Source organism: Branchiostoma floridae, chromosome 5 (genome assembly GCF_000003815.2).
Source record: "Branchiostoma floridae strain S238N-H82 chromosome 5, Bfl_VNyyK, whole genome shotgun sequence".
Classification (NCBI taxonomy): domain Eukaryota; kingdom Metazoa; phylum Chordata; class Leptocardii; order Amphioxiformes; family Branchiostomatidae; genus Branchiostoma; species Branchiostoma floridae.
In genome coordinates this window covers 5372909-5390541 of record NC_049983.1, presented here as the reverse complement: position 1 = coordinate 5390541, position 17633 = coordinate 5372909, and the positions used below count along the sequence as shown (strand labels likewise).

Genomic DNA, 17633 nt, shown 5'->3' with positions numbered 1-17633 from the left:
CTCTGGCAGTTTACCAGCAGGAGTTTAGCCCTGTTCTTTTTGTGGCCATTACCTCTAGTGTGAGTTTTCCCCTGCTTTGATCTAAGTGGGGTGGATGTTGCTGCCGGTGTGTCACCTGGTAAACTTGAGTTCAGCGTATCAAATGAATTTACTGAATGGAAGCTGTCATCAGTGATGTCGAACATGTCTGATGCAAAGTTTGGTATGCCGCAGTCACAGCATATCCATGAGTATGATTTGTGGGTTTCTAATACAGTGTATACCTGGGAACATAGCCCAATGCAATCTTTGTGATACCATCTATTGCAGTCATCACAACATATGGCAGCCTGGGTGTTCTGTACAGCCTTGTTACAGCTCCCACAAGGATACTTAGGTGGTCTAGGTCCTGGGTTCATCTCAACATCTCCACTTAAAAGCAGTATTAGAATCATTGACAGCTTAGTACTATTATTGTGCATCAGTAATTTGTGGCGGCTGAAATAAGTCCCATTGAGCCCACTGTGCTTAATCATGAAGGCAAACGTGGCCCAGTCAGAAGTACAGTCAGATCTGAAAGTACATGTGACATTTCCTTCATTTATCTCATGTTTAGTGTCTGGCTGTGATCCTGGTTCGGCTTTGCTGAGCATTAGACAAAGGGCCAGGAATATGCATGTGCAATGGAGTTCCATCCTGTTTTCTATTCCTACCAGCGGGCCTCCAAGACACCGCTCTCCTGTTAGTTACCAGCGTGACTCCCTAAGTCACCGCTCTCTTGTTAGTTACCAGTGTGACTCCCTAAGTCACCGCTCTCCTGTTAGTTACCAGCGTGACTCCCTAAGTCACCGCTCTCCTGTTAGTTACCAGCGTGACTCCCTAAGTCACCGCTCTCCTGTTAGTTACCAGCGTGACTCCCTAAGTCACCGCTCTGCTGTTAGTTACCAGCGTGACTCCCTAAGTCACCGCTCTGCTGTTAGTTACCAGCGTGACTCCCTAAGTCACCGCTCTCCTGTTAGTTACCAGCGTGACTCCCTAAGTCACCGCTCTCCTGTTAGTTACCAGCGTGACTCCCTAAGTCACCGCTCTCCTGTTAGTTACCAGCGTGACTTCCAATCACCGCCCCTGTTCCACTCAGTATCCAGAGAAACACAGTTACCAATAATAGTGAATTCCAAACAGGTTCTGCTATCGCAAACCTGTAAATTGTGCTGTTACATGGGTCTAGCTACCGCCGGTCGAAACCCGATGCGTCGCCGATAAACCACGCAAATTCAACAACTGTGATACAGACCAAACAACAAATATCAATTCCAACTGTTGTATTTTGTAATCAAATCACCAAATAGGCTATAAAAGTAAGTTCAGGTCAAAAAATCTGCTTGTTCGCCCTCCCACTCTGTATGTGATTCACATGCAAATTAGTCGGGACAAGATGTTTGACAAATGCCACGAAAACTAGCGTATTACAAGGTGAAAAATAAATATCTGTACGAAATATATAAGTGATTAAACTTCCCAGGTAAACTACGCAATCGTGTGCCGTTCCAAAAGTCGACGTACGACGAAATCGGTAAGGTTCCCTCTCCCTAAATTACTGTACATACCACGCAATACCGCCCTCCCACCCTGTTAGCGTTAGGTTCAAAACTGTCCGGAATTTCTTTCAAATATACAAATAATTGACTATTCACCGGTATTACAGGTCCTCAAAATGTTAAAGCACTATTTATATTGTGAACTGGCAAGGAAAATAAAGGTAAACTAGTGAGAAATACGTTAAAATTCCGGAAAATCTCTGAGCTCTCCAAACTTGCTGCTGCTCGCCACCGCGCCTGCCGATTTCATGGATTCGAATCCCTCGCAATCCACCTCGGGGAGGTAGATAGAACTCCGGGAAGTGGATAAAATTGCGCCGCGGGGAGTCTTGATTCGTACGATTCGGCAGTGTGAATGCGCAAGTGGATAGGATTCACTTTAAGTGGATAGGATGCAAGTTATCAAAGGTGACTTTGCTCAATTAGAAGTTTTTCTGCCAGTCCGACTCTGAAAATGTTTAAAGCACACGTTGTTCCACCAATCATGGCTTCGCTCCCACTCCCAGATCGTTCTGTCTGCCGCTCTGGTGGCGTACATCTGAGCTGTACTACAGCTAGCCCAATATGCAGAAGACCTTGTCGGTGAAACCTTCTCGTGATCAAAGACCGTCGATTGTGTTCCCTTCTACGACTACAGAACATTCTCCAGAGGAACAACAGCATCAAAAGTTGGTGGATTCCCGCCATTTTGAGCTGTAAGAAATGACGCTACTCTTTGACCTCAACCTAATGTTTCATTCTGATAAGACTGAGGGCGCACTAATCAGATTGCCGAAGACGAGTGTGAATGCAATTTTGGATCGGATAGAATTTTTTTTATTCGAATAAATGTTTTTCTGAGTGTGAATGGGGTCTCAATCTTCTGTGGTTTCAGCTTGAAATCCGATTTGGCAAGCTTAGCATAAACGGGGCCATAGATCAAAGCAACATGAATGACTTGTACATAATTATATACAGCTATTCCAAGATCAGGCCATTCAGAGTGTACCAGAGACTGATGCACTTGGGCAAATTCATGTAATTAATATCACAATATTACAATTGCAAGATACTACAACATTTTCCTTAATAATTGCCTCCCATAATTAAAAATTTTGGAAGCCACGGTGGCAGGATCTGAATAGGCTGCTATGGTCAACGTGATATAGTCCAAGTAATAATTTAATTCCATTATGATTACCCTGTGGCAGGATTCAAGAGCTGGAAGAATGATCGTTGAGGGCTGATGTTCAACAACACCAGAAGGGTTTATTTTAGTGCAAATGTCCATGTTCAATGAATATAGTTCTATCAGAATGGAATGGAATCACAAAAATGTTGTACTTTGGCATCATTGATGTCATAAACACAGAAAAGTTAGATTTTATCCTTTGAAGCTTCAGGATTTCTCCCTATCACGGTTGCTCTCTGACTCACCAGTGGAATCATAAAGCTCTGAGTGAGCTCCAGCAGATACCTCTTCAACATGGCCGTCTGCACTTCATTTGGTCTTCTACTGGCTATACCCTACGGAACAGATTGGGGATTGAACAATGTCTTACAAGGTCAGTTCAATAAAGATTTTCCTATGTTACATGTATACAGTGAAACTTGTATAACAAGACCACCCTAGGGACCAGTGTAAAGTGGTCTTTTTAGACATGTGGTCTTCTTATGAAAAGAACAAGGTAAAAACAACAAGATAGGACCAAGTCCATGATAGGACAGACACCATGATTTCAAAGTGTTCAATTCCACGAATCTGTACATTTGCACATGAGAAACGTAGAGAAGAGTAGAGAGTATAGAAACGTTTCCAAAACTTAGGGCGTTTATTTCCAAATTTTCTAGATTATTTAGCTAACATTCATGAAAATCCGTAGCTTTTTGGAGTCGAGCTTGAGATTGAGCAGCGTCATTTTCCCAGCCGGCATTGTCTGTCAAAACTTGACAATGTGAATGGGTGACACTCAAGACAATGGCAGCGTGCAAAACATGCACTTGCACATTGCAACCACTTTTTGCTTGGTGCAACTTACTTCTAAACTCAGGTTGCACAGGGTGCAACTTAGATTTTGAGTCTCAGAACTCGATTTTGTTCTCAATTTACTAATAGAAAAAATAAATGGACAGAGGCAGCCCCATTTCATATCAGTCAACCATGATTGTATCTTTTTTTTAGAAATTAGTGAATTGTAGGTGGTGCAACTTGAAATTCAGTTGTGCAACTAGTTTTTTGCCCCAGGTTGCAAACTGTGCAACCTAGCTCAGAAAAGTATTTTGTACACTGCAATGGTCCATATATTTTGCTACAAAAACATCGCTGTTTTCGGTGGAGAACCCAACGCCCTACGATTGTTTTAACATTTACGATTTTCGTGTTAACAACTGCCTAGAAGGCGAAAATTTGCAGAGAAAACACACCAACACTTCTAATCCTGAAAATGTTGACAAATCGACACTTCACTAGAAGCAAGGATGATCAGTTTATCAAAAAGCGTAGACAGTACACCTCAAGCCCAGAAAGTAATGTACAACCAAGACACAGTAAATTTCACTGGTGTTTCAAGGTCTTGATACTTCTGGAAATTCACCTTTACGTGCAGTGCTGTTGGGCCAATGACTCCTACCCATGTACCAAAATACATCATCAAAATTGCACAAAACATTATTATAGTGATACGCACCTCATACACATACACATAATTTATGCCCTTCATTTTCATGGAGGTGATTAGCATCATCAAATGGTAGCCTTTTCCACCCAAGTCATATACAATGTCTGTGCAAAAGTCCTTTCCTTTGATTGAATAACATGTTCACATTTCATCATACTAATGATAATACAAGTTTAACTTTGGTATGGCGGACTTGAATTGAAAAGATGTCTTCTAACAAGAAACACCTGTTCCACCATACCTTCCACTGTATTTGGAGGATCTTAATTTTTAATTAATAAATAAATAACCTCTAAATACACAGGTCATAAGTATGTACTGCAAATGCAGAAATGTTTACGTTGGTTTAATGTTCATGATTTTATGATAGTGATCATGAAAGACCTACCTTTTGCAATCTTTTCAGGATGTTTTTGTCCTTGTTCAAGAAGGGCTTGTAGGTAGTGTATACACCTAGGCAAAAATTCATACATCTGTGTTAATACAGTTTGTTGCACATTACCATACCAAGTACCAACACTTGTACATGTACAATGTATGTACCTTAATTCCTGGCAAAAACTGTTGCGTTTCCTGTTGCGTCTACCGTAGAACAACCTGCCGACCCTAGCCTTTTTTGGGTGGGCAGTGGAGTCACAGTTTCGAACTGGAATCTCCCTATTCCTATTCAGCCTTGTATTCAAGTGAAAAAAATGCTTGTCCTATCTTATGAAGAATAACATCCATTACCATAATACCAACATATCTACTGCAATTTCTCTAGTCGTAATAATTTGACAAATGATCAACGTATCATTTTCTCCGGTCACATGTTACCTTAAGTTTGCAATTTTCTTCTGTGTATCTTTTTTCAATTTTTGTCTCTCTTGTCCTGCTAAACTGTACTGTAATTGTAACACAGCGCGGAATTGCACAGAGAACTGGCACATGATTGGGAGGGGGTTCCACATGACAACAGGAAGGAGCACAATTAAGTGCCGCTATATACCTTTATACATCCTCTATTGTTCCTTCTTTTCCTGTTATTAATTACTGTAATTGCACAAAACAAAAATCTGCATGAGCACACAAAAAATCATAAGAAAACGGATGTATACAGCCAAGAATTTTCATTTAATTAGTTGTCCGTCACAACCACTTTTGCCCATTCAGCCGTAGATCCGGGCTATAATGCAACGGTTCTTTACACGAGCTGTAGGTCACGAACAGAAATTCAAGATTGCTGTTGAATCATGCTCGTCTTGTGCCATGAGTACGTGTGATTATTATCTACAAATCTGGCGATGAATGTGACAGTGTGTTCATGCCACGACAAGCTTGCCTGCCACGAAAAGGAACTGAAAACTTTTGACCTTGTTGTCTTCGAATATTCATCATTATCAAAACCTTTCTAAAAATGTGTTGAACGAGTGGATGTCTGAAGTGTGCATACCTTTGAAATTACTGTTGCTGAACAAGTAGATCTCCTTAAATTCTTTGCTTATTCATATGGCGGTATTATGATTAGTGGCGGTAATATGATACATGTAATGGATGTTAAATGCATCCACAGATTTGTAATCAATACGTATAAAATCAAAGTTTGCCATGGAAAATATAAGTTTCCCCCTGCATTTCTATTTTACTTTGTTAAACCGTATCACCAGAGTTCGGACTTAAGTCTTTTTAAAAAATTTAAAAAATAACCTTATCACCCCCGTTAAACTCCACCTCCGGTTTTGCCGGGACACCTCCGGTTTTGCCGGGACACCTCTGGTTATGCCGCATCCACCTCCGGTTATGCCGGGACACCTCCGGTTATGGCATCAACAGTTTGGTACGACAGAAGTCAGAAAATCGCCCATACCAACAAAACAGAGAAACCTGATGTCATCCTTTGCCTCCATTTCGTTGGCTAGCACCTTTTTCCGAGTGTTTGCCAAGTTTGGCGGTCCAAGACCCGGTAGTTCTCGCTAACACCCCTGACCTCCCATCACGATGCTGACCCGGAAGTAGTGTTGAAGCGCGCGCTTATTTCGAAATTCTTGGCACCGGGGGCCATGTGGTTATAATTTGTGACTGAACGGCGGTCCCAAGTACTCGCTAGGATTCCTGACAGAATTTGGAATTATCCATGAATATTCAGGTAACTGCTATAATGTTGTAAGACGACGTCGCTGAGAAGAGATACAGACAAGCCTTGTCACAGGGGATGTCCCGGCATAACCGGAGGTGGACATTAACGGGGGTGTCCTTGTGATAGTAATCATTGCATTTTGCCATGGTGTGGATGATTGTCAAATTGACAACAAAACTCAGAGTCAACTCAAATTCAATGTACTGCCTTGTGCAAATTAAACAAAAAACAAAAATGAAGAAATAGCTAGTCCAAGCGTCAAGTAATGTTGTCATGATGATGATTTCTATTAAAGTACACCACAACGCGACTTGTTACAAATAATTTTTTTAATGTTCAACTACCGGGTTGCTATATTGGAAAGCATTCGGAGATGCCCGGTACCTGCCAGCATTAGTTCCGAGCGTCCCGTCTCTGGCTGATCGTTACCGACCATGACCGACAACGAAAAAATTGGTTTGATTTTACGGGCGAGCTTCTTTGCTGTGTCAGATGTAAATGTGGTAGGTTAGTGTGTTTGCTATGGTTCAAGACTTAATGTTTAACATTTTATCATTATTCCACAAAACTTTTTGATCAATTTGTACATTGTATAGCATGTATGTACACATAAGTAACAGGGCCAAACTAATTGCGATTTCCTCGAATAGACAGGAGAACAGTATATGATACTGTAAAATTATACGCCCTAAGACTATACGTTATTCAGCCGACTCGGGCCACGTGGTAGATAACTATCGAGGCCTGGACCCGGGCCCGAAATCAGTCCTGAACCTGAGGTCGAAGTGTCCTGAACTTGGGACCGAAATATCCGGATCGAAGTGTCCATGTGCCGAACTGTCCTGATGCCTTTCTATTGATCAGACAGCTCACTGATGGTGCGGTTTCAGAGGCACCGGGTGCGTAAGAGGTGCCTAACATACAATGAGATAGTTCATAGAACAGTTAATGGCTGGAAGTGGACATCTTAAGACATCCTGTCTACCTGATTACAACTGGACAGTATTTTGCAAAGAATGTCATTTCTACATATATCATAATATCTTTCCCACAATTGATATGACAACAAAAACTTCTTAAAACACGGACAGCACCACATTGGCCCCTCTATATATTTTCTACTAAAATGGTTTTGCATATCCATATAGATTTATATATTTTCTACTAAAATGGTTTTGCATATCCATATAGATTTTTTTCCTAGTTATTAAGCAATTCTTAACAAAAAGTACAAAAAGAAATGGCCAGCAAAAGTGTATTACGAGCCGAAAAAAGACTAAAAAGGCCTCAGAGAGGCTATAACATCTGCATTCAAAATTACTGAGATAGTTTCATCTCACGTAGCATATTAACAGTTATCGGCTTATTTGTACCGTGTTTGACGATATTTAGCACGCATTTTCAGTCAATTTGTCGACGATGTTTGACAAATTTTCATGCAATCTCCCGTCATTGGTGACTTTTCGTCGTGCAGATAAGCGAAGTGATAGGAGTGATAGGAGCCGGTTTGGGATTTTGTGCTTCCGTGCAATTGACCGAATTGACCAATCCGATGTGCAATTGACTGGCTTCCACTATTCCACATATTTGGTGATAAATCATTTTTACTACAACAAAGGCTTCAAGTAAGTCTAAAAATCATGTCTATTGATATTGGCTCACTATCATCCTGAACTTAACAACAATATATAGCTGCATGTGATGTTAATCCATTGGCTTTAGCAATGATAAACATCGTGGTTTGCAATGATTGACACATCCAAATTTTGCTGCGCTGTAGACATGTTCCTCTGCCCTATAGACTTGTCAACGTTGTCTGCAGCTTGCCATTCTCATTTACCACTGTCTAATAAGTCACTATGCTCACTCAACATGGTTGGCTTCCTGGAACGCTTCAAGCGCTGCACTGAACTTGGCCCAAGTAGAAAATTCAGCGCCCATATTCAGCGCTATGTTGGCTTGGACGAGAGACGGACCAGAAACTGGCGAATAATGGCGGGAAAGTCTGGTGACAAGCTCTTATTGGCTGGCATGACGGGCTGCCGGCTGTCAATAGCCTGCTCTCAAATGGTTCTATGTCTATTGACACACTGTAGCACACTGAGAGCAACAGAAAGTTGTAAGGTGCATATCAGCTTTATCATGTAGAAGGAATGATATTAAAGGCACAACTGCAACATGCAGAGACTATAGTCACAATACTTGCATAACATCACATGAAAAACAAGTAATCGTGGGTAACATACTCTTTGACGTAATTATGGTTTATGTCGATTGTGTTGTTTTCTGTGGTGTGGCGTTTATATCGCATACAGATAATATCGATATCGCATTGACTTATACAAAAAAAACGTACTTGAAAGCTGCCAACTTTAAAGCACAATCCTGTATGCATCAGCAGCAAAATCAGCGTCTCAAAAGAACGACACAAAATGAAAACAATCACAAAGTTTCACATATGGATGCCTGAGACGCACACCATTGTAAAACGTTGCCTGTGACGACGTGCACAATTTGCCACAAAACGATTAGAGAATTTCGAGAATCCTGTAACATCTGCTTGGCATTATCTACTACATGTGTACCACAAGGCCTAACCCGCGGAAATAATGCAAATCTCGACTTCTAAGGACGTAGGGGTGATTTCTGAAATTATTACATCGATTAGAAGAAAAGCTACCGCGAAGATATAGTGCATTATCACGCAAAAAAGAAACTGAAGCCCTTATATCACTGATTGCTTACCAGGACACAAAGCCTAACATCTTGTTAGGGATTCCTCTGCACCGACAGATGTCCTACGTTAGAGAACACATAACCCCATACATGCATCAAGCCAATTACCAAACCACATGGCCTATTGGTTAGCTGTTCCATAATACTAAGGAAATAGGGGTGATTTCTGAAATTATTACATCGATAATAAAAACAGCTGCTGCGAAAAAAAGTGCATCATGGCGCAACGTCGTGCAGAGGACATGCCAAACTACTCATGTGGCAAAGGGAACATACAGATACAGATGCGAACGCGCGTTACATCGTCAGAAACAATACTCTGTCGCCGGACGTTACCCTCCTGTCACAGAGTAAAAAATGATTAGATAAATCGTCTCTACAAACAGAGAAAAGTTTAGAATCTCTTTCGCAAGTGGGAATGCACGCTAAAAAAAAGAATGGGCTAGGAAGAGCCTGCTGTAAAGTGTGGCATAGATGAATTCATAAGTTAAAATAGCCTTTGTACACCTAGCTATAAGAACGCAAACTCAATACAGGCAAAACTATATAATCACAAGGACACCGGCGTTAATGTACACCCTTGTTTAGGCAGGGACACCTCCGGTTTCTCCTGTGACAAGGCTTGTCTGTATCTCTTCTCAGCGACGTCGTCTTACAACATTATAGCAGTTACCTGAATATTCATGGATAATTCCAAATTCTGTCAGGAATCCTAGCGAGTACTTGGGGCCGCTGTTCAGTCACAAATTATAACCACATGGCCCCCGGTGCCGAGAATTTCGAAATAAGCGCGCGCTCCAACACTACTTCCGGGTCAGTATCGTGACGGGAGGTCAGGGGTGTTAGCGAGAACTACCGGGTCTTGGACCGCCAAACTTGGCAAACACTCGGAAAAAGGTGCTAGCCAACGAAATGGAGGCAAAGGATGACATCAGGTTTCTCTGTTTTGTTGGTATGGGCGATTTTCTGACTTCTGTCGTACCAAACTGTTGATGCCATAACCGGAGGTGTCCCGGCATAACCGGAGGTGGATGCGGCATAACCAGAGGTGTCCCGGCAAAACCGGAGGTGTCCCGGCAAAACCGGAGGTGGATGCGGCATAACTGGAGGTGTCCCGGCATAACCGGAGGTGGAGTTTAACGGGGGTGCTTATCTACTGACCCAAATTTTTTCATGGCTGAAAACACAACAATTTCTTCCCACGCGAAAGACTAATTTTCCTGCATTTTTTACAACATACAGGATAACATCCCATGAGTATTTGCATATGATTTCAGATGTACTACTTTAAAGAGTAAATTCACCAAAATGATGCCAGTTCATTTTAGTGGTGCTGAAGACCAGTGATATATATATAGAAGTCAGTTGAAACGTCCAGAAGTAATCTCCGTATCTTATCCAGTTTCCAAATATAATGTAATTTTCTTGATTAAAGTACACACTCTTTAAACTCTGCAAAATCCAAAGGTGGTTGTGAGGCGTTGCCAAAGTCGGGTTGCTTATAGAGGTTACTGTCCAGACATAATAGGAAGAGGGCCCAAAGTGTCGCCAAGTGCCTAGGAGTGGGGTTCCAAGGAGACCTAGTGTGGGGCACCCACGTTTTGGACATAACAAAGAAAGGAGGTCAGAGACTGTACCTTCTTTGCCGACTCCGACAGTTTAACCTACCCGTGGACGACCTAGTGACTGTATACACCTGCTTCATTCGTCCCGTTTTGGAATACACTGCCCCTGTTTGGCACCCTGGCCTTACGAACACACAACACAAGAAGATCGAAAGAATCCAACGACGGGCAAGTAGGATCATCCTAGGCCATACCCTTTCATATGAGCAGTCTTGCAAAGCACTGAAGTTACAGAGCCTCTATGAGAGGAGGGAGGACCTGTGCCTGGAGTTTGGAAAGAAGCTGGCCAAGTCATGACGTGTACTACACTTGGCTACCACGCACCAGAGGTGAAGTCACGGGGAGGGAAACAAGACAAAAAACAAAATCGACACCATACCAGCATGCACAAAACGATATGCCCAAAGTCCAATACCGCGATATTGTCAAGCTCTTGAACAGCAGTAAATGACTTTTATTTAACATTGCTGCGTAATTATTATTAATAATATATTGTATTTTATCATGTTGTAAGTTGGCAACAAATGTGTATAAGTTGATTGATGTATTTTACCTGTAGTGTTTGTAAAAAAAACTTTGTACATGTAACTGTGAATCTCACAATTAATTTGCCACCAATATATAATAAGTACATAAATTTATATTTGTATGTGTGTCAACAGTGAGTGTCAACAGCAAACATGCCACAAGCTGCACAAGACGTCCCTCATCTTCCTGGCCCAGAACGTCACATAATCTTCTGCGAAACGTCAGACAATCTTTAGAAAAACGTCCTGCAATCTTCTGCTGAACATGTAAAAAGTTCTGAACGTCCCACAGTCATCTGCAGAACTTGTTAAAAAGTTATGCAAGATACCAAAGGCAGAGATCCACAGATTTCAACTGCAGCAGCTCACATGCAAAACTACAACCTACTTAGTTGGCAGGATGATAGATGTAGCGGATACCTATACATGTAGCCAGTGGATGCGTTTGTATGACAAACCCTAACGGCAACCAAGTGCTCTCAGAACCTTTTAAGATCTCGCGAGGGGTTCTGCAAGGAGACATCTTTTCTCCCGTTGCCTTTATCCCATATTTGCACTACATGACAATCCCGACTCTGGGGTAACGGTAGGCAGCCCTCCCCACCAGGTAACCATCAGTTGCCTGGAGTACGCTGACGACGCAGGGCTGCTGGATGGCTGAGATAGCTGCTCTGAACCTTAAACACAGCTGCCCAGAGTGCACTAGAGACTTCTCCACCAAAAGGGGCCTAGCCATCCATCGGAGTTGCTGGTGCTTACATCATTCAGTCACGCGCCGGTAGCCTGGCAGACAAGGAAGTACAGCGCCAGAAGAGACTCGCGAAGGAGAAAGAACGTGACAACGTCGTCCTACAGGGCCAACAACTAGAGAATGTCCACACATTTGACTACCTTGGAAGCCGCATGCAGTGTGAAGGTGACCAAAAAGCAGATGTGAAATATAGAATGGACATAGCACAATCCCGCTTCAGTTCCCTGCACCATATATGGAGGGATCACAGACTTCCGCACACAATGAAATTATGTCTGTACAAATCCTCTGTCTGTTCAACCCTCACGCACAGCTGCGAAGTATGGGACAAGCTAGGAACAGACGGCTGTGGACTGCTAGAATTAATAAGTTAAAGTGATTCTATATTATAGTTTGTAGACATGTAGCATAAGGCCAAGGGTCTGTAAAATGTAAAACATACATACCTATACATGTATGGTTGTAATGCAGTATGAAAAGCTAGCAATAATCTGATGTTATAAAACTGTCATTCCAGAACACTGAAACATATGGCAAAATGTTCAAGAACAATGCAAGCATTAATCTTTGCTAAGATTGCTGAATTTTTCGTCTCTAAGTGGATACACAATGATATCACTTTCGACCAAGACAATTTGGGAACCCTAAAGGTGGCTTGACGGTCCACGCTTTGGTAGATTTGGTCAACAAGCTGTTTTAAGGAGCTGGAACACCCTCATCTACCAGCACTGTCGTAGCCACCTATTTCTCCAATGCCTTTGACAGGGTTCATCACAACAGTGTTATCAGTAAACTGCTGATGAAGGGCTTGAGACCGGAGTTAGTGCCGTGGTTGTGCAGTTTCATCTCTGATAGGAGACAATGTGTACGGTACTGTCAGTCACTCTCCAACTGGGAAACTCGGTCGTGTGGAGTGACTCAGGGGACTCTCCTTGGTCCCATTCTGCTCTTAGCTCTCATCGACGATGCTGCAAGTGAGGTTACCAGCCCTGTCTGGAAATATGTCGATGACATGAACTTAATGGAAACACGTGACATTCGCCAGGAATCCTCCTCCCTTCTCCTGATCAACGATACAGACTTGGCTGTGGTCCCTAGTCTGAAAGTGCTTGGTCTCCACATTCAGAGCAATCTCCGATGGAACATACAGGTCAACAACATGACAGCGAAAGCGGGCAGAAAACATTTCCCCTTGAAACGGTTGAAAAAGTTTAATCTGCCCCAATGTGATTTGACAGCTATCTACATTTGTATATTGGCTACATCAGGCCGATATTGGAGTACGCTGTTCCTGTCTGGAACTCCGGCCTGACCCAGCGCCAGTCTGACCAACTAGAACGGCTACAGAAAAGGGCGTGCCGTACCATCATGGGCACGGACTACATCGGGTACCCGCATGCACTGGAACACCTTGGACTGACTTCACTTGCTACCAGACGCGAACAGCTGTGCCTAAAGTTTGCCCGATCCCTGATGAACTCTGAGTTAGAGACTAGTTCTCCTCTGGGAACCTGACGCAAAGAGAAAAAGGGGACGACTGAAAGTTTTGGAGGAGGAGGTTGGTTTAAAGGACTACAACTTGCTAGTCGCCATGCTAGATAGAAACGCTTGGTCAGACATTGTTAATGGCACCTTATATGAGGATGAACTGAACTGAACTGAAGAGACTGGTTGTCGCCATCTAGGGTACAGATCACAGGCAGGTCGACTCGCAATAGCCACAAACTGTACTGCCAGAAAGCTAACATCAATCATTATCCTAAGTCCTGTATTCCATACCTGACACGTCTTATCAATTAGTATGGTCAGTGATATATTGTACAGTTGTTATTATATTTCAGCCATACCATAGGTATGGTGAAATATATTGTATTCGTAATGTTTTTTTCTCCTGTCAAATCTTCAAATCGAATCAACTTCGCCGTTTTTGAACCGATTGACTTGAAATTTGGCACAAAGGTAGAGTAAGCCAATACCCTCAGGGTTTTTTTCATTTTTTTCATATCTGGCTTTAAAATGATTTTATTGAGGTTTTTGTCAATTTTTATGTATATTTTGGGCTCCAGTACCCTGGTACTACAGCCGAATGACATGAAATTTGGTACAGAGGTGCCCTGATCATATGCCCACCCAGGTTTAATAACAGTTTTGGCATACGGTACAACAAAATGCTTAATTTTGAGATTTTTGGCCATGTTTTGACAAAAAAAGCACATTTTTGCCTCCTGTACCCTCGTTTTACAATCGAATGACCTGAAATTTGGTATAAAAGTGCCCTTCAATTATGTGCGCATGAATTCAATAACAGTTTTTCCATACAGTACAACATAATGCTTAATATTGCGATTTTATGGCCATTTTTGGACAAAAATTTGACATTTTTTTGCTCCAGTTCCCTCGTTTTACAACCAGATGACCCTAAATTTGGTAAAGTCAGGTGCTCTAGATATTTATCCAAATGACCCCTGTATAATTTGTGGCATGGAACACTTTAAAATGATATATTTGGGAATTTTTTGGGTCATTTTCCAATGGCCAAAGGGGTCAACGACCTCAAGGCCTATTGTTGCATGAGGGAGATGGCTGAAATATGCTGTATTTGCTCTCAAGCAAATGTCGGCCTTTCTAGTTGTAAATATGTTTACAGGATACATGTCGATTTTAGATAATGTCTGTCTTACTGTTTTAAACATTTAGGCTATACCACTTATGGCTTGTTCTCATTTTAATGTCGAAATGCTGTCGCCTGACTTTACGCATTGATATGGAGCAAATTGTAGACAAAATCACTTGTTCCTTCATTTTTCCACAACCCCTGTAATGTTTTACAAAAGATGCACAACAACATTCATATTGGTTCATGGCTTTGAAGGTTATTACAGCCTCGGGTGAGATTTCAACCCCTAAAAAATGGCTGTCGCCTGAGAAGAAACGAAGAATTCAAATAGTAGTCAAAAATGTAACAATTCAGTTCCCAGAATGATTGTTCGGTAGGTGAAACCAGCTGACTAGGCCCTCTGACCGATCACGTCAGATCGCTACTGTCACTGATCTTGGAGGCTGTGTGAGGTGGTTTATGCCTGTCGCCAGATTCTGTAACAAACGTTACCACCATGAGTACGATGGTTGCCATGGTTATATTATCCACGTATAAGACTACAAATGACCGTTTTCGTGACGCTGTAGAGTTTTTCCTGCTTTCTAAAGAAACAAGAAAGGGTTGTTGACTGTCATTTGTATCCCACCTTGCTTAACAAAATGTTGTACAGAATGACTGTAACAAACGTTACCATTGTTCGAGGCTGTCTAAGCTTTCTATTTGACCTGGTGTAAAAAAGCTTCCCACTTTTAAAATGTTCCTAGGGACGTCCACTTATACCTAAATGATGTAGTCAATAAGGTGAGTCCTTTCGAAGAAAACAGGGTAAAGTCTACTGTTGTAACAAACGTTACCGGTAACGTTTGTTACCTGCCCTGTAATGCATTACCAATGGGACCGAAAATAATAAGTTGCCATTTTTTGGCTATGGTTAAAAGAGGAATTTTCCTAAACAACCAGGTAGTTTTCACTGAAAATAAAGCAGATTCATTTTTCGACCAAAAAAATGCCATTTTCGACATTTCAATGAGAACGAGTGTTATACTTGCTGGCAATTTGAAATGTTTTTAATATGAGTGTAAATTGGTTTTAATTCAGTGGTACACTGTGACCTCCAATAAAGTTATCTTGTATCTTGTATCTTGCATCTAAGTTCAGTGACCGCACATGCTCACCACATAAATAAACATCCAATTACAACTTCACTACAGTTACAACTCTCAAAGCTGCAATGGATTTGGGCGAAGATATGAATTAAATTAGAGCACTGTGACAAAAAATAATTGATAGCGAGAATCACCTGGGATCTGTTCGTATTGAGGTAAAACTGACCATGATTATTCAATATGACACAAACTCTCACAGTGCATGGTCTTGGCAAATCGCAGCTTTTTTGAGAATCCGCTGGCTTCGGGCAGTCTGAAGTTTTGTGGGACATAAATCTAAGGCAGCAGCCAATCATGATCAGCCAAGAGGAACACTGACAGCATAAGAAAAATGTTGTCTTTCCTGTTTCCCGACCGACCGTAGAAAAACATGCCGACCCTAGATTATTTTTTGGCTGAACCATTTTTTGGACACAGAAGTCTGGACAATTTCAAGAAAATACTAGTCATTTTAGACACGATCTTACTATGGTCACGGAAGGGGAAAATAGCCACAAATCAAATTAGATTAGCCTACAATAAATGCATATCCGTTCCTATGAAAAAAAATCAAATGTTACCACGAGGTCTATCGGGTACATACACAATGTATACGGAGCTCGAGTAGAAATGTCCTCAATTATTCTCGTAAATTTTCACTCTATAAATGAAGAATCAGCACTCAGAAAAAATAATCATGGGGTGAACAACATTTTTTCTTTCTTGTGCGCGGGTATTCAATCCATTTTTCCGAGTTTGAGATGCATTTATGTGGCCTCGAAGGAAGAAACTTTAGCGCTCGGCAATACGCCGCCATCTTGAATCCTGCATGGCGAAGTACTGCAGTTTTGAAGTGGGTCGCTAGATGGTGTTGTTTGGTTTGCTGCAATGTGATTGGCTGCATGTAAAGCAGGAATTTTGTGCTTATTTCAAATTACTTGTGCCATTTTCGACAGGAGGGAAGTTTTGAAGAGAGAGCTACAACAAATTGCAAACAAGTAAAGGTGTCTAAAAAAGACAGGGACATAGGCGACGCATTTTAATGTTACTGACCCGCCCCGGGGTGTATATGGTGAGCTTGAGGGGGGGGGATCTGGTTTGTGCAGGGTTGGTTCCTTAGGGGGGGGGGGGCAAAAGTGGCCTTAAGGAGGTGCGAAAATATTCTGAACTTCTGATACTATTACACAGACAATTGTCTTATTATGACATTATCTTTGGGAGGTCATAGTCCGAATTGTCAGTCGATCGATCCTTCAATCGATTGCAACACGTGCAAACAAGATCTAAAACAGTACACGTACAAAACTTTAAGACTTGTATCAAGAACTTCCCATTACAATAATAGAGAGATTTAAAGCATTAGAAATTAAGGACTTAAATTGCTACTGCAACTGACGGCTTCAATCTATATATGGCCTCATTCGGTCAATATTGACCATGGCAAAATCCTAATTGATATCAGCCCTACAGCGTCGACTGTGGCTAAACAGTCCTATACGAGCATTACATTCTCTGCCACATAGGGTACATCTGTAAGCTGACTAAGGTCTGTTGTAGAGTTCTTTTCGCAGGATCCGCTTTTCTTCTGCCATACACATCAGTCTGGTTTCTCCTGATTTTTCATAAAGAAGATAACGTTAACCATAACAATAATGTAGAAAACTATGTGACATTATCTAACTGGTTCGGTCCATAAGAAGACGGATTATAGGATGCACAATATACAAGGTAATTACGTCCATAATCTTCTGTCTTTCCTCAATATAAACGAGGGACATGATAATAAAAAGTGTAGATCATCTTCAACAGTATGTTTGTACATAGTATTATTAGTACAGAGAAAAATATGGTTAATGTAGTTCACGCTTCCGCATACCAAATGCATGTCACGCTTCCGCAT

At 41.6% G+C, this 17633-nt stretch overlaps 1 protein-coding gene across 3 annotated transcripts in view; it reads right to left on the bottom strand.

Annotated features, from left to right (window-relative positions):
- Nucleotides 1-17633, bottom strand: part of LOC118416041 (protein DENND6A-like) — a 75228-nt gene that overhangs the window by 20371 nt on the left and 37224 nt on the right. For all 3 annotated transcript variants that reach the window (XM_035821089.1, XM_035821088.1, XM_035821087.1), the window contains exons 13-14: nucleotides 4623-4687; nucleotides 2994-3083 (exon numbers count right to left, since the gene is read on the bottom strand). In XM_035821089.1, coding sequence (XP_035676982.1) covers nucleotides 2994-3083; nucleotides 4623-4687 — 155 coding nt within the window. The remainder of the gene's footprint in view (nucleotides 1-2993; nucleotides 3084-4622; nucleotides 4688-17633) is intronic.